This window comes from Dunckerocampus dactyliophorus, chromosome 8 (assembly GCF_027744805.1).
Source record: "Dunckerocampus dactyliophorus isolate RoL2022-P2 chromosome 8, RoL_Ddac_1.1, whole genome shotgun sequence".
Taxonomy (NCBI): domain Eukaryota; kingdom Metazoa; phylum Chordata; class Actinopteri; order Syngnathiformes; family Syngnathidae; genus Dunckerocampus; species Dunckerocampus dactyliophorus.
Genome location: NC_072826.1, coordinates 9,986,856 through 10,007,512, shown reverse-complemented (window position 1 = coordinate 10,007,512; position 20,657 = coordinate 9,986,856). Strand labels below are relative to the sequence as shown.

Sequence of the window (20,657 nt, the reverse complement as noted above, 5' to 3'; positions counted from 1 at the left end):
ATAAACAGATGCTGGAACCTCTACGGTGGAACGCTAATCCTTCCAAGGTGCTGGCCAACATTGTTCCTATATGAAATCATGTAAATTAAATTAATTCGTTCCGGGGTCAAACAGTTACCAGGCAGAGTTTTAAGAAACATTGCAACATTCTTAACAAAGTGTAAAAAAAAAGGTAACCAGTGTAATATTTATACAGTAAACAATGCAAACACTATTAGCTTTACAGTAAAGAGAAATGAGGAGGGTGAATTGAAAGTCTAACTCTTACACAAACCACTGTCACACTAAGGTAAAAAGTAGGTAATAATGCTCCATGTATAGCTGCGACATTTCTTTATCTTAGTCGCAAAGAGGACAAGGCGTTGACTGCAAGCCGGCAATTATTGGATAGCGGCTGTCATTTCCGAAATGTGACAAGTCATCATCCAGTTTATAATATAATAATATAATAGTTATTTTTCCATCTTTAATTGTAGTCCATCTTCAATTGGAGTGCATGAGAAAGTGGAAAGGAAATTATAGCTGCCTTTGACCACATGGTCATTTATGAACAAGTATATTGCACAACACAGCAGCGACAGAACCACTGTTGTAATAGCAATAAGAAGCAAATTGCTCAGCCAACATTAAATTATAAAAAAATATAAGCTATATAACATCACCACAGGCAAGCATATGTTTCCAATCGTGGTTTAAAAGAACAGACTGAACAAAAAAAAAATGTCTATCATTTATACAATTCTGAGTTAAACTGCATATACAGTAATTGTTGTAAATTGTCGTTCGGCCCAAAGATGACTGGTCACTTGTGTCTATATTCATATTTATAGCGTGTACACACACACAAAAACAGTCCCAGAGAAGAGATCAACAATTTTGTTGTTGTTACGATAGTCTGTACCAATGGACGGTTATTTTCTGTCAAGCTCCCCACATTCCTCATTTGGAAAAACTATTGAGAAACTGCTAAAATCGATTTATTTATCTGTACTGTACAGACCGAACTCAAATCCGAAACCTGTGAAATGCAACAAAATGGAGAGCAGTGAAGCATGCAAGCGTGTTCATGAGTCAAATTGCATGCCGAGTACGACAAGTTCATCCAAGTTGGCAGATCTGCATCCATCCATCCATTTTCTATGCCGCTTCTCCTCTTTAGGGTCGCGGGGGCATGCTGGAGCCTATCCCAGCTGACTTTGGGCGACAGGCGGGGTACACCCTGGACTGGACGCCAGCCAATGGCAGGGCACATATAGACAAACAACCATTCACACTCACATTCATACCTATGGACAATTTAGAGTCGCCAATTAACCTAACATGCATGTTTTTGGAATGTGGGAGGAAACCGGAGTACCCGGAGAAAACCCACGCACGCACACGGGGAGAACATGCAAACTCCACACAGAAATGCTCAAGGGAGAATCAAACCCAGGTCTTCCCGATCTCCATACTGTTACTGTGTTGGCCAACATGCTAACCACTAGACCACTGTGCGGCCCCGGCAGATCTGCAATAATATCGAAAGTCCTCCCTGCCTTCACAACCCCCCTGACAGTTCACCACCCACTATTTGAGAAGTTTCAATGATAGCAATTGCTAAACTTTGTCAAATCACTATCATTAGCTGACAACAAACATAGCTAATGTGCATTTGTGTGTGTTGCCTGGGGTGTAGCTTACATGGAGGAAGTGGGAGGGATATAATGCTTGAAGCACATTCAAAAGTTAGCAGGGTTAATACGGCTGATGAGCATTGTAAACAACAGTACAATAACTGTAACATACATGAGTGTCAACAACAGCTGAGTAACTCAACCAACATTTTAAAGAGCATGCAGAGGTAGAAAAAGTTAAATTTGCTGGATGCTGACCTCCCAAGATACTTCAAATGCAGCTACTGCCCTTTTGTGGAGTTCTAAAAAAAACTATATTAGTAAGTTGCCTACCGTCCTGGCGGTTATTTGCTTTTTTCGCACTCAGCGGTTATTTCTTAGATTTAGACTTAGCTTAGCTCTAGTGAGTTATACTGAAGTCTTGCGCAATGTCACAGAAGATTGTGGTTTTACCTCCAAGGTTTAGGACATGCTTTCCCCCCAAATCTTTGATTCACAAATGATTCAGCACTTTTGAAACTCACATTTAGATGTTCCTCTGTAAAGCGTTCAGACATATACGTCGCTAAAACCACAAAACTAAACATTTCTTATTTTCTTGCCAGCAGCCGTTGGGAATACTGGACTGCGGCCTGAGGCGAGCAGGGAGGGTCTTTGAACGTGACACGAGTGCTTTAAAGCAGCGCGAGTACATGATGTATGTGTGGGTCCCGCCCAGCAGGGCACCATAATCCAAAGCAGGTTTGGGTGGAACGTTTGGATTACTAGTGTTGGTCTAGAGTACGATGGAGCTGCTTTAGATTTCTTCCAGTGGGCTGGCAGTCTCGCCACTGTGGAAAGTACCAAGCCTTCTTAGCACAGCACAATATTTAATTGTCCTATAACTTGAATTAGCCTGATTTAAAGCCAGACAATAGCTTAATAGCCCATTACCTTGTAAGGAAAACAGGAGTAGAGAATTTAATGTCAGCAGGAGTACGGTAGTCCAAATTGTGTGTTAACTGCTATAAACAGAGGGCTGTGTTGTTAAGCATTCATAGCTTACTGGCTGGGTTGCTTATTTGGAACAATACCCTTGTTAATTTTCGCCCATTTCTGCTGTTAATTATGAATGTGTTTATATAAATTGAGGGCTGTTTAGTGTCATTGCAGTTGTTATGTTATTGTAGTGGTATTGTCATGTCCATAGAACACAATTGTATTGTTTAATCCCAGTAAATTGCTTTAAGACATGCATTAGTCAGCCACCATATTAGGCACGCTTGCACAAGGTAATGAAATTCTGCCTTTATGAAGCGAACAAGACTGTTTTTGCTTGAGACTGGAGATATTATTTGAACGATGTTATTTATTACATTAGTTTGCAGTGGTGTACAACCGCATTGCATCATGTGTTTCGAATATATTGGCCCTCTGATTTGACTCATTAAGATCCAAAATGGGAAAAAGGCCTGTGTAGGATGCAGTGCAGTTGTACACCACTGCAAAATACAGCCACAGTAATAAACTTACACAAGCCGAGCATTGTTATGTCTGTAAATGCATAAATTACCATAAATCTCTTGTATTGATCTCATCGCATTGTGCAAGTGTACCTAAAGTGTCCAGTGAATGTTCATTGATTTCAGGCCGATCTCATGTGTCAGTGTGTCCTCGTCTTCCTCCTGTGCCTCCACCCTTTAAACATGCATAATGTTAATCCGCATCAAAACGGTTGCAGGTCTATGTTGCCCTCTTGTGGTAAGCAACAGCAACTACATCTGGCACCACTAACAGCTCGGTGTGCCGCAAAAATACCAGGCAGTGTACAGCTTATGTATTGTGTAGTTGATTATATTTTCATTTGTGTTGTCTTCCACAGATTTTGTTTGACCAGGCTCAGAGGTCAATCAAACAGCAGCTTCATGCCTTTATTAAAGAGTAAGTACTTCAAGCAGCTTCTGCACTCACCTACAATATGCAATTGTGTGAAAAAGTGTTTGCCCCCTTCCTGATTTCTTTTTTTTACATGTTTGTCACACGTCAGCGTTTCATATTATCAAACAATTTTAACTATTAGTCAATGACAACACATCTGAACACAAAATGCAGTTTTGAAATGAAATTATTATTTATTATTAAGGGAGAAAAAAAATCCAAACCCAACAAGGACCTGTGTGGAAAGATGATTGCCCCCTACACCTAATAACTGCTTGGGCCACCCTTAGCAGCAACAACTGCAATCAAGTGTTTGCCATAACTTGCAATGAGTCGCTTACAGCGCTGTGGAGGGATTTTGTCCCACTCATCTTTGCAGAATTGTTGTAATTCAGCCACATTGCAGGGTTTTCCAGCATGAACCGCCTTTTTGAGGTCATGCCACAGGTCAGGACTTTGACTGGGCCGCTCCAAGTCTTCTTTTTTTTTTTCTTCAGCCATTCAGAGGTGGACTTACTTTTGCATCAATGTCCTGCTGCAGAACCCAAGTTAGTTTCAGCTTGAGGTCTCAAACAGATGGCCGCACATTCTCCTTCAGGATTTTTTGGTGGACAGGAGAATTCATGGCTCCATTTATCACAGCAAGTGATAAATGCAAAACAGCCCCAGACTATCACACTACCACCACCATATTTTATTGTTGGTATGATGTTCTTTTTCTGAAATACGGCATTACTTTTACGCCAGATGTAATGGTGCACGCACCTTCCAAAAAGTTTAACTTTTGTCTCATCAGACCACAGTATTTTCCCAAAGGTCTCGGGGATCATCAAGATGTTTTCTGGCAAAATTGAGACGAACCTTGATGGGTTTTTTTGCTAAGCAGTGGTTTTCGTCTTGGAACTCTGTCATGCAGGCCATTTTTGCCCACTGTGGTTTCCTGCAGTCCCAAAGCTTTAGAAATGGCTTTATAACCTTTTCCAGTTTGATAGAGCTCATTAATCTCAGTTAAATTATGTTTTAACGGGGAGGCAATCACTTTTTCACACAGGCCCATGTAGATTTGGATTTTTTTCTGTCTTAACAATACAAATTTTCATTTAAAAACTGCATTTTGTGTTCAGTTGTGTTGTCATTGACTAATATTAAAATTTGTTTGATGACCTGAAACATTTAAGTGTGACAAACATGCAAAAAAATATAAAATCAGGAAGGGGGCAAACACTTTTTCACACCACTTTACACTCATTTGCGCATCTTGTTAGCGATAGCATTGTGAGGAATAAGAAGGACATACAGTACTCTACTCTATTGAAAAGTAACCGCTCATTATTCATCCACCAGTGATGTACGCAAGTTCAAGGACACCAAGAAGCAGTTTGACCGGGTGCGAGAGGACATGGAGCTGGCTCAGGTGAAGAACGCCCAGGCTCCCAGGAACAAGATCCACGAGGCGGAAGAGGCCACACAAGCCCTCATTCTGAGCCGTAAAGCCTTCAGACACTTGGCCTTGGACTATGTCCTACAGGTGCAGCATGTGCACTCTCACGTGCGACTCCATTTTATTATACTAGCGGTGTCCGCTAGGTGGCAATGACGTTCCACATCTACTCAGCCTGACGCCATGACTACTTTTTGACAGCCAAAATAGAGGCTGTAGGCATTTTTTAATAGTGAAACATATTTGAAACTGGGCTAAATTAAATCAATTGCACAATTCCTGAATTAATTTGTTCATTCTGTGGCAGATCAATGTGCTTCAGGCCAAGAAGAAGTTTGAAATCCTAGATGCGGTGAGAAAAGAACATTAATATCCTGTCATTTAATATGAATATACTTTTTTTTGCATAATTGTGCATTTATGGGTGATATAATGCAAAGGTGAACGCTTCTCAACCTGTGCAGATGCTGTCCTTCATGCGTGCCCAGTACACTCTTTTCCAGCAAGGCTTCAACATCCTGGATGAGATTGACCCCTACATGAAAAAGCTGGCGGCACAGGTGGGACTAATCAAAAATAGCACACACACGTCGTAGTGTAAAGCATAAAATAAAATGAACACATATCCGTGTTTCCCATGCATCAATTTATTTGTGGCGGCCTGCCATGCATACATTATTACACAACTATAAACCCCTAAAAAAAAACTCCAAAAAATGCCAGGTATGTTCTATTTACATAACTGACCTGTATAAAAACCAAGCTACAGTGACATTGTTATTGTAGCAGCTAGCAGACAGAACTATTTTTCTGAACAGAGCCTCACGCCTCAGGCGCTGTTCAAAACAATGCGACAGGGCTGTACTGAAACAAGGAAACAGGAGCTACTAGGAATAGACAACCAAATTATTCGGTATTAGTATTAGCCCACATTCCATGTTTTGTTTATACACAACTAGATGGGCTTTGTTGGGTTATCATGTACTATGCGCTCCATGTACCACAATCAATGTCATGGTGACTTACTTGATGCACAGTTGTCTGTCTGGTCCAGCTGGTCTGGGGTGTCTTTTCCAGTTTGTTTTGGGTAGGTGGAAAAAAGTTTCTGCAGGGTTTGTTAGTGCTAACCATTCTTTGTTCGTTGTTATGTAATGTCTTGGAGCGATGTCCTCCTCGCCGTACACACGAAGCCTTTCCATCGTCGGTAACACTGTATGCCACACTCCATTTCTGTCGGCATGGCTTGACGAGCTCCACATTTACACCACCAAGTCATGCCGGTGTAATGACATGTGCCCCATGCAGGCCCAAGCCTCAAAAAGATAAGGTTCTAGATCCTCATTTCCCCAAAAGTAGTCAGCGGCGGCTCTCACAAATTCTGCCATGATTAGTAGTAACAAACAGACACACGCTTGACATTCTGCTGTCGTTGAAGGAAGTAGCACTAAATGCGGCAAACAAAGAAGTTCCAGTAATGTTTAAAATGATAAAAATATGGCAAAACACTCTAAGTATTCCATCTTATCATGAATGACCTGTTAGTGCATGGTCACAGCATGTTTATAAAACGATAAAACATTGTTAGATGTTTTTTAAGAGGGCTTTATAGTCAAAATAGGTGTGTCCCATGACGTGCATTGTTAGCTCCCTCATGATAACTGTTTTTCTCCCTTTAGAACGCACATAAAAGGGAAAGAAAGACGTGTGCTTATGTTTCATACAAGGATTGTGGATGATTGTGCCAAATTCCCCAAAAGGTGCAGTTTTCCTTTAATGTGCTTGTCTCACTGGCTGTGCTCTGCTCTGCCTTGTGTAGTTGGATCAGCTGGTCATCGACTCAGCCATGGAGAAGAGGGAGCTAGAGCACAAACATGCCCTCATCCAGCAAAGAGTGAGACAACATACTACTGATTTTCCTACTGTTTTACCTTTGCCCTGTCTCTTATTGAAGAAATAACATCATGCATCTGTATTTTTGTCAAATATGAAATGCAGGGGGGCCGCACGGTGGTCTAATGGTTAGCATGTTGGCCACACAGCCACAGTCAGGAGATCGCGAAGAGTTCGAATCTCTGTTGGGCATTTCTGTGTGGAGTTTGCATGTTCTCCCCGTGTGTGCGTGGGTTTTCTCCGGGTACTCCCACATTCCAAAAGCATGCATGTTAGGTTAATTGTCCATAGGTATGAATGTGAGTGTGAATGGTTGTTTGTCTACTGTATATGCAGTTCCATCAGATGGATATGTTTGGTCACTGCACCAACTGGCTCCAATGGCAGTAAACTATAATAGCAAAGCACAAAAATCAATTGTTGCATTCACACCTTTATTGCTTTAAGATAAGGAATAAGGGGTGGAATTGGGATTCAGTTGGGGAGTCAGTGTGTTAGTTCATGTCTAGAGGGCTCTATTAATGTTAAAACCCTTATTTAGAAAGTTTTTAACGGTTTTCGATGCTCTAACTCCAAAAATATTTGATTTATGAATAAGGAATCCAATTAACCACAATAAATGAGGGATTACTGTACTGTGAATAACTGACCATGTGGCCACGGAGAGCTGTGTTTTTCTTTCCACTTTCTCATGCACTACAAATCATTATTAAAGTTAAAAATTAAGTTTTAGTAGACAATGACTTTTCAAATTTGGGAATTAACAGCCTCTCTACAATTATCGCCAGCTTGCAATTTAGGTAAATAAATACCCCCGCGATGTTTAGAGAATTTTTGGAAGTTGTTTTTTTTTTTTTTTTAATTAAACTCAGTTTTCATGTATATTATATGAAGAATATGAAGATATTGATGCCAACTATCAGGGAGAATCATGTTGATGTATTCCAAGCTTCTTAAGGTGAGAAACCGTTCACGTCAAGCATGTGTCTGTCTGGGATCCGAAGTATCTTTTCATGCATCAGTTACATCATCAGTTGTTTGCAGGGTGTGCTGCCATCTTTTCCTGCTTTTCAGCTTGAATGTGAAATTTTAAAAGAGTTCCCACACAGGCAGTTTGATATATTTTATGGGTCACTCTGCTGAATAAAAGCTATTCTTTGCTTGGCGATGCCTCACAGAGATAATCCATCTGTTGGCCCGATGGATGCCAACGACTGTCTTCTGTCTTTCTGCCTGATTTATCCCGTCCCTCTGGTCAAATTAGTGTAGTGTAGTATAGTTTCACGCCTTCCTGTATTTTATTTCAACCTCCTAAGATGAAAGAACAGGTGCATTTTTGAAAAATGGATCATTGTTATTGATGTTCACAGAACACTTTACATTTATATTAACTCTTTTTTTAAATTGATCATTAAAGAAAGAGAGAGAAACGCTCGAATGGAATTTAGTCTTCATAAGGGCACAGTGAACGAGAGAGAAAAACTGCCTCTCTACTTTCTTTCAAATGCTTTCAACTGCTCAGATGATTAAATCAACAAATTATGCCAGACGAATAAAATGAAATAATCTGATTCTGGTGTTTTAAATATCAAATCTGATATACATTTCTGACATTTGTTTTCCTCTCCCTCTGCGCTCCTCTGGACTTGTTCTTCTTCAGACTCTCATGCAGGTGAGTTTATTTTTGTCCTTTACACAAACAGCTTACATATTACACACATATGTGGCCTGTACTGTGGAGGGGGCATGTGTTGGTGTTGGGGGGCGGCATGAATCTCTTAACACGGTGGTTCCTAAACTTTTTACAGTCGCCTACCCCTTGAGACATTTGACCTGAAGCCATGCACACCCTACTCCTGCACACACAAACATACACCTTTTTATTTAAATCAACTTGAAATATTGAACATAACTAATTGGTAATAAATTTTATAGTAATTGCGGGTCAAAGTGTGTATTTTGCATGGTGCATTTTGCTAAGGTTTCTAAGGTAACTAATACCAAATTGAAGGGGAAAGGTTAACAATCACAATAAAGCAGTATTCGAAGTACAATAATACATACAACCAATGATAAAGCCTAATTTTTGAGAGAATCCCCACTCAGAGTTTTTCACACCAACATAAATGAAATCTTCAAGATTAAACACTCTTAATGTACAAAATAACCATCAAACTTAGTTGTTTGTTCATATGATGCACACGGAGCAATGAACAACTTCATGCTCTGTCTCCTTTCTGCTGTGTTGTCCTTGTGCTATGAGGTGTTCAGGCGCACTTGTAATTGTGACTGTCATGTTTTTCATTTTTATTCACGTACCCCCATGACAATTGGCGTACCCCACTTTGGGAACCTAGGTCTTAACACATTCGCACAGACAAAACACTGGAAAATTTGGTTTATGTGTTAGCGCTTCATTTCAGTGTCTGATGGAATTAAATGTAAGCCAATGTGATGAATGGATGAATGAAACGTTTCGTTCTCCACAAACTCCACAAATCTTCAGGGTTTTTGTTGTTGTGTGGACACATGAGTCCACTGAACATGTGTGTCTGCTGACTTCATGTCTGCCTATTGGGGTGGTTGTGTTTCTCTCTCTCACACACACACACACACACACACACACACACACACACAGGCATACGCACACCATCTGCAAAAGGCCCATTGATTCAGGTTTATGGTCATCACATGGTGGCTCCTTCCATAAACTTGCTGTGAATAGATCAGTCACTCAATCTGTTCTGCGTTGATAAACAACCACCACCTCCCACTCACAGCCTACACAGACTTATTTATGTCTTTGTAATGACATTTTTGACACACTGCATTTCCTAAAATTGTATCAGTGACAGCCTTTAGATTTACAATGTAGGGGTGTCACGGGACGCTCAGTTCACAAGACGGGACGATACATGAGATTGGGCCTATGTGGACGAGACCAGATTTTAACATTACTTTTCAGAAAAGTACAATGAAAAATAAAAAAAAATATATATGACATTCTGCTAATTTTCTACTACATTACACTTTTCTTCACGATGTTTGCATGACTGTATGACTGACAAAAGGGCTCACTCCATTCATGCCTGTGTTCTATGGAAGAAACGCTCCAAGGTGTTGAATCAAATGCAGAGAGTGAACCCTCTTCCTGCCTGTTTGGAGACGGGAGGCACGGAAAACAGACACGCATGAACGTGGCGATATATTGAGGCCGACTCTTGTGACACCTCTATTACAGTGATGTTGTTTGATTGCGTCAAAAATATGGCAATTCTTGTTGCAGCGACTGTCGCTCATCGTTGCACATTTACTCTACTGTGCCTCGTTGTTTATTTCTCGTAGTTTCTTCGTAGACACTCGATCAGTGTGGAACCGAGAGAGCCGTGTTGCAATGAGTTGTCAGAGTGCTCGATAATGCAGGGAGGCCTAATCCCACTAAATCTCACAGATTGGGATCATGCCCGCGGCAGGAATTGGACTGTTATTATGAGTTGTAGCACAGCTGGCCCAGCAAACTGACACGGGACTGTAAGTTTTAGGCATTGTAAGCACAGATACACAAGAGGTCAGGGTGTCACCGGAAATTGGAGAGATGTGACTGTGCAGCCTGCGAGTTTTGACCGATTTCCTACTTATTGCACGACCGTCAACAGATGGTAGGAGCGCACGTATGAGTGCGAGGGTGACTGTGAGGGAAAGCGATGAAGAGCCTGCGTTGTTAGGTCGCAATGAATGTTCACATGACCGTTGCTATCTTCTGTTACTCATTCCTCTCTTTCCTCTTTGCCTGTCCCCTCTTTTGTGGCTTTACAAATAAAACAACAATGCAACTAGAACAGGAAGCGCATACCAGACTCACCTGTTGTAAAGCAAAGCTGTTCTGGCAAAATAAACATACAAACCACCCGTACGGCATGACTAAGATGCCCCACAGCACACGTTAAAATAAAAGTTGTGTGGTCTCCCACTAATAAGGTTGAGTGCATACAACAATACAACAGTGCTCACTACTGTCTAATGCGTTTGTCTCTTCCAATGGAAATACTTTTATACTCACAAACAACATATATAAAATATATATATAATCCTGTCGTGTCATTCATCTTTCTGTTCATAAATGGGTATATTTCAAACATAATTGCAAATGGTGATAAATCTTGATTAATTCATTTAAAACTGTGATTAACTTGGTTAAACATTTTATTCATTTGACAGCCAAATGAAATATCAAATGAAATAAACCCGCAACATCAGATATTGATGACTAAAATATTGCTCAATTTCACTTCAAAATAAGTCAGACATTGGTTATATATTACACATTTAGTGGGATTTTTCATCAGCTGTCTGCGACCTACTCAAAATGGATCCACCAACCATTTTTGAGTCCCGACCCACCAGTTGAGAATCACTGATCTAGACCACCCAGCAACAGAACTGCCCAGATTCCTTTTCACTTGTCTGCCCAGCCACCTGTTTCGAAGCGGAGTTCATGGGACTCAATCATAACTGTGTCTTAGTCAATGAAAAAATTAGCATTTATCAGCGACACCAAGGATATTACTCTGAGAAACAACAGTATAATTATGTGACAGGGTACTTTATACCCAGTCATTTAAAGATTGAGCCGCTCCTCTGAATTCAAAACAAACACAATGCCCCTAATACTCGGGACGGGTCAAAAGTGCTGATGATAAAGATAAAGAGGAAGAAGTGAGAAAACATTTTAGAGGACGTTTTTTTGACAGTTAAAGCTCAAATATCTAAAACGTGCTCGTGATCATGTGAAACCTCACACAATGGTCACATGATTCTCAGCACAAGCTTCCTTTTCAGCAGTTGTGTATATGATCTACCGTATATCAAACTAAATTCCAGGAGAGAAATATCCGGAATGGAATATCCGTATCAATATCAAGAAAAGCAGGAGAGAAAGTTGCCACGAGCCATTTGACACGACTTCCCCATGAAGAGAAAGTTCCTTTTTTAAAAACCTGCAGGAAGCCACGAGACAGCCGACTTTGTGAATAATAGATGGAAGCCATCTTTTATTGATGGGCCATTAAATCAGTGCGGAAGACGAGGGGATTATAAATGTTTGTCAGGCTGAAGTTGAAGTGCATTCGGATGAATTGTTATGTGAGAAAAGTGAGCTGAAGCCACATGAATGAGAAATCTATGAGCAGGTTCAAAACTAAGTTGCAGGCGAGGAAATTATGTGAAATTAAGGCAGGTACCTTAGCTTCATCCTCTTCCTCAGCCTCATTGTCACCCTTTTTTGCTCAGTCTGTGATTGTTCCTCGTGTTTGTTATAACCTCCTCCCCGCTGTCCTTTCACTGCCGCCCTCCGACTTAACTGTAGCTCCCGGGGGGATGGCCGCCTCACTTCGCTCCTCCTCTATTGTTGAAGTATTTTTGCAACTTTGTTGCATGCGAGGCGGTTGTTTCACAGGTTGTGAAAAATTATTGAGATAAGAAGCTTTTGTCAACGGAGAGGGTAACAATACACACACGGGCCACAACATTATAGTTTTACCTGCACAATGAGATCTAATGAGATCCCCTTCACCTCGAGCTAAATAGTGTAACCAATCAATCTGTAAAACAACAGCGCAAACAACAAATACAATAATAAACCTGCAGTATTGTTCAATTCACATCACACATGCAATGTTGTCAAGGGAACATGTTAACCCTTTAGTAGAGAAGCAACAGGACAAGGACTTTGAGAGACAATTTAATTCAATTTTGCTTGCCAGGAGACAGACACATAGATTTTCAAACTGTATCAGTAAGGAAAACACAGGCCAGAGCCCGTTGCCATGGAACCACCAATGGAATAACTTGTTTTGGAGACAGAAGGTCTCTAACCTTGTGTGGTTGTGCAACCGCAACATAGCAGTGTCAACGTCTATATTAGCAAAAATAGGTGTACATTAGTGCATCACTATAACTAATATTAGTAAAATCAAATGAAATAATGGAAAAATATAAAATGACCACTACATAGGTTAGATGAAGACACAAAAAATGCAATAACAAACAAACATAATGTTCTCACAAACATCTTTTATATTAATGATGTTTTTAAATGCAGTTTCATTTTGCTTAATTATGTAAATAGTAGTATTTCTCATTGTGTGCCTAATGTGTATCATAAACTGCCATTTATCTTTAATGCAGAATTGGCTTAAATGTCACAATCTGATTCCTGTTATTTTTGTAATATGCAAATGCACTTCCTGCACAAAATAAAATATGAGACTTAAAGCGCGGAAGTAACGATTCTATTCAAGCATCTGCATTAAATCAGGGGAGCCAGTGAATAAAACCATATTCCACTTCCTGTGTAGGACTCTCTATATTAAACAATTGTTTTTTTTATTATGGTCTGTCACATGCATCCATCTGGCAGCCCAGTAGTCTGGGCTGGTACCCTTGTGCCACTTGTGTGCTTCATTCTTCAGGTTGTGGCTGATTTAAGGTGGGAAGCGGAGGCTTCACGCTGGTGCTAGGGGAGCCATAATGTCAGCTTGATTAGGCAGAAACAGTTGTCACATCCACGGACAGATGGAAAGCTGACTCCTCCAAAAAGTGAGGATGTAGCCCCGGGCTTGAAAAGGGGAGGGGCGGCCATGCAATGAAATGTTTGATCCCCTTACCCGGCAGCCGTGGTAGGGTCACAGGGGCACCAAGACCTTGCAGCTGTATGATAATGAGCGCCCGCTACACATCCACGCGGCGGGACAGAGTTCAGACTGACGCGTGGAAGTGGAGGAACGGCACGAGTGTGCTGCTGTTGTCCTGAATGGATGTGGGATGCACATGTTGACAACCTGTGGGATACAGCGGACAGGCTATTACGACTATAAGGTCTTTTTATTTATTTATTTATGTATTTGAGTTATTTAATTGCTGCTTTTAAAAATGCTGTTGGATGTCAATGTTGTCAAGATGAAAATTCTTGGCCGGCTGAACTATCCACTGGTGAGGAAATTTTTTTTTTTTTTTAGTTGTAGTAGTAGTACTAGTAGTAGTAGTAGTAGTAGTAGTAGTAGTAGTAGTAGTAGTAGTTATGGTAATACTTAATGCTTTTGACACTTGCTTACTTTCATTTGTAAAAAAAAAAAAAAAAATGTTAAAAGAAAAAAATCCCCAAAATTCAAATAAAAATTACAATGAAATTAATGACATTAATTATATATATTTTTAATTTTAAAAAAAAATAACTGTGTATCACCATTTTAAAAATGTTTTTGTTAAAAATAAGAAAATAAATAATTGAATAATTTTTAATAAAAGGATAAAAACAACTTATTCACAAAATATGGAGGCGCAGTGGGTCTGTAATGGTCAAACTCAATGTGTTCCAGGATACAAGTTGACCTCCGATATGTTTGAATTCTTTGAAGTCATTTTTCTTCAGATTTTGTTCGCTATAAACAATTCTTGGTGTTATAAAACAGTTATTGTACCAACAGAGATTTTTTTTCAGTAACAACCCTTAACTAACAACCTTCTTAACTGTCATACTAGCGTAAATCTAAGCTGCCTGTTGTGTAATAAAACTAAAATACAATAAAATACTTACCCCGTGATGACGCGTGACAGGTGTAGCGTTTAAGGAAGTGGAGACATTCTTAGCTGTCATACAAGTGTAAAAAGACGTTAATCACTGTTTAGTAAAACTTGAAAACATGATAAATGTGTGTACTCACTGCTAACTATGATGATATGTGAACGACAGGTGTTGCAGTGTCAGATGTGCATAGGGAACGTTACTGTGTGTGTGCTTGGGAGTTGAGTCTCTTCACATTAAGACTAAATGCAGGTGACTTTATGGTGGTGATTGTTACTGTTGGTGTTGACTTGTAGTCACTGCAGCCATGCTTGGCCATATTTTTCAGTTTCTAACATTTGACAACCTTTAAGTACATGCTTTTCACAGGACATTCAAATCAGTACGGACATTTTATTCCAGTATGCCTTTTATTACAAAGAAGGTGAATGGAAGTCTTTGTGAAAGTACTGTATGGTGTCAATTGTGGTATAAATATTTGGTATTCAAAGGGTACATGAGTGTAGATGTGAGTCTGTTTGCCATATGCCCAGTGTTACTATTTACCACAGTCCTCCTCAACAAAAGTGAAACCTGACCTTGGACTTGGTTTGCGTTTTAAATCTGTCTCCTTTTCTGTATTTTTTGTCTTCTACCTCGTTGAGCAGATGGCCTCCGGATTGAATTCCCTTTTTGTGGAATTGCAGCTCTTTGTGTAGAAGGAAGCTTAGAAATTTTGACGTGTAGAAAGGTGCGGAGTTGTACTGGTGATGTGGAAAGAACAGATGCCCTCACATTCACCTCTGCACAATACAACTCCACCTGAACTGGATGTTGACTCCTCCTTTGAGTCAGCCAACTCTTACAATGGTGGTGTTGTGCAAAGCAGGCGGAACAGTTGAAACATCCTCTCTCATTATATAGTATGTAATTAGTATGCAGTTATTGTTTTAAACGAGACTCCTAATGTGATCTTATCTGTTCGCATTAAACTGGCCCAAGTATTTAGTGGATGAGTCATTCTTTCGGATGTTTTCTCCCACGCATGTATTATTGTCTGAACCGCTCCCTAATAATGAGTTAAGATAGGATTCCAAACTTAAGTAATAATTTCATGAGCGTGTCTTCACAGGACTTTTCCTATGATGACCCCAAGTTGGAGTTCAATGTGGATGCGCCCAATGGTGTCGTCATGGAGGGCTACCTCTTCAAGAGGGCCAGCAATGCTTTCAAGACCTGGAACAGGTAAAGTGGAACAACCCAAGACATTCAATAGTATAACATTTACACATTTTAAAAACACGTAGTACAACAAAAACAAATCCTAACAATACTTCTGTCTTTGGAATATTGAGTCTTTATAATGGGGACTGATGGTCTAGCACTTGACTCGCCTGACTTCAGTTGCAGGAAGTGTGGGTTCAGTCCGCACTCAGTGATGGTGTGAATGTTAGTGTGCATGGCAGGCTTTCCAGGGTGCGGTCCCCCTTTCACCCAAAATCAGCTGGGATTGGCCTCAGCTTCCCATGACTCTGAACAGGATAATTAAGAATTTTAGAATCATTCATATTTTGTCACGATAATAGAAAATCGTTATTGATTCAATCGGTGCCCCTTAGCTGCATAAGGTTGTATACACTGCCTAACTTTATACCCCCTCTCCCCACAAGGCGGTGGTTTTCCATACAGAACAGCCAGCTGGTTTACCAGAAGAAACTCAAGGTACAGTTTGAGCTTGTGAATGTATCACAGTCATGTGAGTCCAGTGATGGAATCTGCATCAAATGTCACAATTGGTCACTAAAAGATGTTATGACACTCTACTCCATTGACAGGACTCTTTGACTGTGGTGGTTGAGGACCTGAGGCTTTGCTCTGTCAAACCATGTGAAGATAACGAGAGGAGGTTCTGTTTCGAGGTGGTTTCACCCACTAAGTAAGTGTGTCCCAACACAGGAGTTTCATCTAAAGCAGGGGTGTCCAAAGTGTGGCCCAAATTGCCCACAGCTTGTTTTTATTGGCCCGCAGCACATGATAGAAATAATATTAAATGTCAAGAGAAGAAGCTGAGACGTGGATGCTAATAACTAATAACTGCACTTTTTTTTTTTTAATTTTGCCCGTCGTCCACAATCTTTGTGGACTTTACGGACTAATGTGTGCTCAAGCTAGTAGCTAGCCGGTGTGGTGTGGCGAGGTGTCACGTAACATAGTTCTTCAGCGTAACAATGTTAATAACAATAATAATGTTGCTGTAGCTTGGTTAATAAGCAGGTCACATTATGTAAATGCAGTATTGTTGGTATTTATAATTATGGAAGGCTTTATAAGCGGAATAGGTGCGTCCCATTACGTGCATTCTTCGCTGCCTCTTTTTAGCTGTTTTTATATCTTCAGAATACACACAAAAGAGAAAGACGTGTGTTCATGTCTCAAATAGGGATTGTGAATGATGGGCAATATTCCAAAAAAGTGCAGTTTTCCTTAAAGTATATATAAAGTTTTTGTTAGCTTAAGAAAAATACATAAAAATATCAAAGTGCTCCCCCAAGCATCATTTGCTTTTTAGTGTGTGGCCTTCGGTGGCAAAAAGTTTGGACACCGCTGATCTAAGATGATGTTAATTAAGCTTGCTGGTTTAAAGTACTTCCTCAAAACTTACTTCCCCTTAGTTGTACAAATGAGTTGCACTTGTTAGTATGAAAAGACCCCCCATTGTGCATCGCATATTTATCATCTTTGGTATGTGATAGTTGTTTCCCATCACCTTGTAGGAGCTGCATGCTGCAAGCTGAGTCTGAGAAGTTGCGGCAGGCGTGGATCCAAGCGGTTCAAGCAAGCATTGCCTCCGCTTACAAAGACATTGCTGACAATTACTACATTGAGGTATGAACAGAGGCACAGCCATGCATTTACCCACAAGTGCCGTTGTTCAAAGTTTGTTTCTATATTCTGATATGGTTCCTTTTCTTAAAGCGCCTGGACCGGACAGCCTCACCGTCCACCAGCAGCATCGACTCTGCCAGCGAGCCCAGAGACAGAGGGGAGAGGGTGGATAAGGGTATTCGTGGAGGAGGTGAAGGCCTCCTTCAGCGGGTACAGAACCTACCGGGCAATGAACTGTGTTGTGACTGCGGCCAGACTGCTCCCTGCTGGGCTTCCATCAATCTTGGAGTGCTGCTGTGCATCGAGTGCTCTGGAATCCACAGGTTAATTATTTTACCTTTTTGTCATATATTGTATGCATTACACATGCAGTTCCCCATTGTGAGATACAGTAAGTCCAGCATGACAGCCTATACAAAAAAGGTACGTCATCTGTCATGTTTGATTTTTTTTTCCTCTTTCAGGAGTCTTGGAGTCCATTGCTCAAAAGTGCGTTCACTGACGCTTGACTCATGGGAACCTGAATTACTCAAAGTATGTCATTCTTTCTGTGCTGTTTATTCCGCTGTTTTTTTCCCACTTTTAGCCACACAGCTTCTTACCACTCTCTCTTTTCTTTCTCTGTTTAGTTGATGTGTGAATTGGGGAACACTGTGATCAACCAAATTTACGAGGGAGCATGCGAGGAGCTAGGGGTGAAAAAACCTGGACCGTCCAGTCCGAGGTCAGCATTCAGGTCCAGCAGTCTCACTTATCTATCATTGGAAGGTTAAAAATGTCTGCTTGTGGTCATGTGTCTCCAGACAGGAGAAAGAAGCCTGGATTAAGTCCAAATATGTGGAGAAACGTTTCCTAAAGAAGATGAGTGGTAGCGAGGCATTGGTGGAGGGTGAAAGAAAGTCTCGACCTTGGACTGTGAAGAAGTGCCAGCGACGCAACAGCTCAGTTCGGGCGCCGAACAAAGCTCGAAGGAAATACCATCGCTATGAGCCTGGCAGTGCATCACACGCTAATCTCTCAGCAGGTCAGTCTAGCAACAAGCTTTTTGTTGTGTGATGATTACTGGCTTCGGCACCAACATGAATCTTGTGTACTTTTGACCTCGGGCAGCAGCTGCGGCCAAGTTTCGCCGGGATTCCCTGTTCTGTCCGGATGAACTGGACTCCCTCTTCTCCTACTTTGACACAGGCTCCGGTCCACGCAGTAAGTCAGTAGACAGTAACCCAACCCAACAGATGGCGCTGTATGCGTAAGCGACACGCGTAATCCTGACATACGGAATGATTAACGTGTCCGTGGCTTGGCGTGGTTTGGCCCCGCAGGTCTGAGCAGTGATAGTGGCCTGGGAGGAAGTACTGATGGCAGCACCGACATCCTGGTCTTTGGCTCTGTGGTGGACAGTGTCACAGAAGAAGGTAAGTTGGGCACCCAGCTGAAAAATTGTGAAGAACACGTTGAAACCCGCTTATCTAACTTCAGCTATGTTACGGCAGAGTTGAGGTTCTGTGTCCCACACATTGAAAGCCCCTGAACTAACCAATTCCACAATTCAGTAATAAAAATAAACATTGCCAGTACACTAACTAGTCATAAAACTTTTTCCTGTATATCACCAGGACTACTCTAGGTTTTCATACTATTGACTTTATCATCAGTCAGCTCGAAGTGATCCTCAGAAAGCTGCGTTTAAACATCCTAATGTCAGTGCTGAGACACAAGCATCCACACCTCGTCAAAAACATCAACACATCAAAGTTAATCATTTATGTTTGCAAGATAATCATTGAGAGAAAAGCAATCACGTTGCAATAAAGCCGTTATATCAGGGAAAGGTCAAATTCAATCAAGATTAAATTGATCAGAAGCCTTTCCATATGCTGCCTACTGCTCCCATAGTTGTATTTATTTTATTTATTATGCTGGAATTGGCATTTAGGCTTGTTGTTGTGAAAACATTTCATTTCAGAAAGAATTGCAGTGAAAATGTGTACTACTCCAAAAAATAAAGTGAAGCAACACATTCTCGATCCATGCATATTCTATACCGCTTGTCCTCATTAGGGTCACGGGTAAGCTGGAGCCTATCCGAGCATTAATGGAGGGTTGCCAGCCAATCACAGGACATATAGTATGTAGACAAACAACCATTCACACTTACATTCACATTTTAGAGTCATGCTTTTGGAATGTGGGAGGAAGCTGGAGTACCCGGAGAAAACAAAAAGTGCAAGCTGCACACAGACGTAAACAAGAGATTCAAACCCTCGATCTCCAGACAGTTGGGCCAACATGCTATCCGCTTGGCCAACATATGGCCCACATCCTTGATCCGGATGAATCCTCATTCATTACATAGTGGAACGCATTGAGAACAAAATAAGATAAGAATGATCAATCAATCAAATCCAAAACGTGAACCCATGGAGGTGTGGATTAAAAACCATAATCAAAGTAAAAGTGTGATCCAGCTTCTGTGAAAATTCCTTATGGCAATTTAGAATGGGGCTCGGTATCGTGCGTGGCCTCCATGTGCCTGTATGCACGCTCTACAACGTCTGGGTATGCTCCTGATGAGATGACAGATGTTCTCAGGGATTTCCTTTCAGACCTGGGTCTAGTCAACTCCTGGACAGTCTGTGGTGCGACTTGGCGAAACAGTGGATGAAACGAGGCAAACGAGTAACTTTACTCCAGACGCACGAGGCAAAACATTGTCAGGTGTCAAAAAGTAAGTAGGGCCTACTGGGCCAGCATACGGTCTGACAGTGGATCTGAGGATCTCATCCCAGTACCTCATCTCAGTCAGGGTACCTCTGGCTAGCAAATTATCGTCGGAACACCAACAAACCGGTCATGCTGGGGGAAAATTTTCCATAAGAGTCTCCAGGCTCTGTCACGTCAGTGCTCTCATCCATGAAGAGCAAGAGTGACTGACTTGGAGTTGCATTGTAATGATTATGTGTTCCCTTTATTTTTGAGAAAATTGCACTTAAAAGTACTTGAAACCGTTTTAATCTTCTATGACTGTACTTGTCCACCAGAAGAGGAATCAGAGGAGTCCTCCAGCGGTGAGGTGGAAATTGAACAAGAAGTCCCCTCAGACCCCGAGGACCTGAGGGAACTCCACCCTGGTGCGCTCCTCCACCGTTCCTCACGTCTGCACAACCTACCCCTTATGGCGGAGGCGTTGGCGCACGGCGCGGATGTACACTCAGCGAGTGAGGAAGAGGATGGAAAAACACCACTCATACAGGCAGTACTGGGGGTGAGAGACATTTTCGCTGCTCAGTCTGCTGAGTATTAGTTCGACCTGGACACCGATTAAGGGGACTAATGTAAGCTGATG

The 20,657-nt window shown here is 41.2% G+C and overlaps 1 protein-coding gene across 6 annotated transcripts in view; it reads left to right on the top strand.

Annotated features, from left to right (window-relative positions):
- The window catches only part of LOC129185910 (arf-GAP with coiled-coil, ANK repeat and PH domain-containing protein 3-like), a 72,121-nt gene that overhangs the window by 42,932 nt on the left and 8,532 nt on the right, over positions 1–20,657 (top strand). The window contains exons 5-20 of one of the 6 annotated variants that reach the window (XM_054783574.1): positions 3,478–3,536; positions 4,878–5,061; positions 5,282–5,326; positions 5,439–5,534; positions 6,791–6,865; positions 15,558–15,670; positions 16,096–16,147; positions 16,261–16,361; positions 17,200–17,311; positions 17,402–17,634; positions 17,776–17,845; positions 17,941–18,035; positions 18,115–18,335; positions 18,422–18,514; positions 18,634–18,726; positions 20,356–20,576. In XM_054783574.1, coding sequence (XP_054639549.1) covers positions 3,478–3,536; positions 4,878–5,061; positions 5,282–5,326; positions 5,439–5,534; positions 6,791–6,865; positions 15,558–15,670; positions 16,096–16,147; positions 16,261–16,361; positions 17,200–17,311; positions 17,402–17,634; positions 17,776–17,845; positions 17,941–18,035; positions 18,115–18,335; positions 18,422–18,514; positions 18,634–18,726; positions 20,356–20,576 — 1,863 coding nt within the window. Of the gene's footprint in view, positions 1–3,477; positions 3,537–4,877; positions 5,062–5,281; positions 5,327–5,438; positions 5,535–6,790; positions 6,866–15,557; positions 15,671–16,095; positions 16,148–16,260; positions 16,362–17,199; positions 17,312–17,401; positions 17,635–17,775; positions 17,846–17,940; positions 18,036–18,114; positions 18,336–18,421; positions 18,516–18,625; positions 18,727–20,352; positions 20,577–20,657 lie in introns of all 6 variants that reach the window. The other 5 variants (XM_054783573.1, XM_054783571.1, XM_054783569.1 and 2 more) reach the window with 5 other exon arrangements.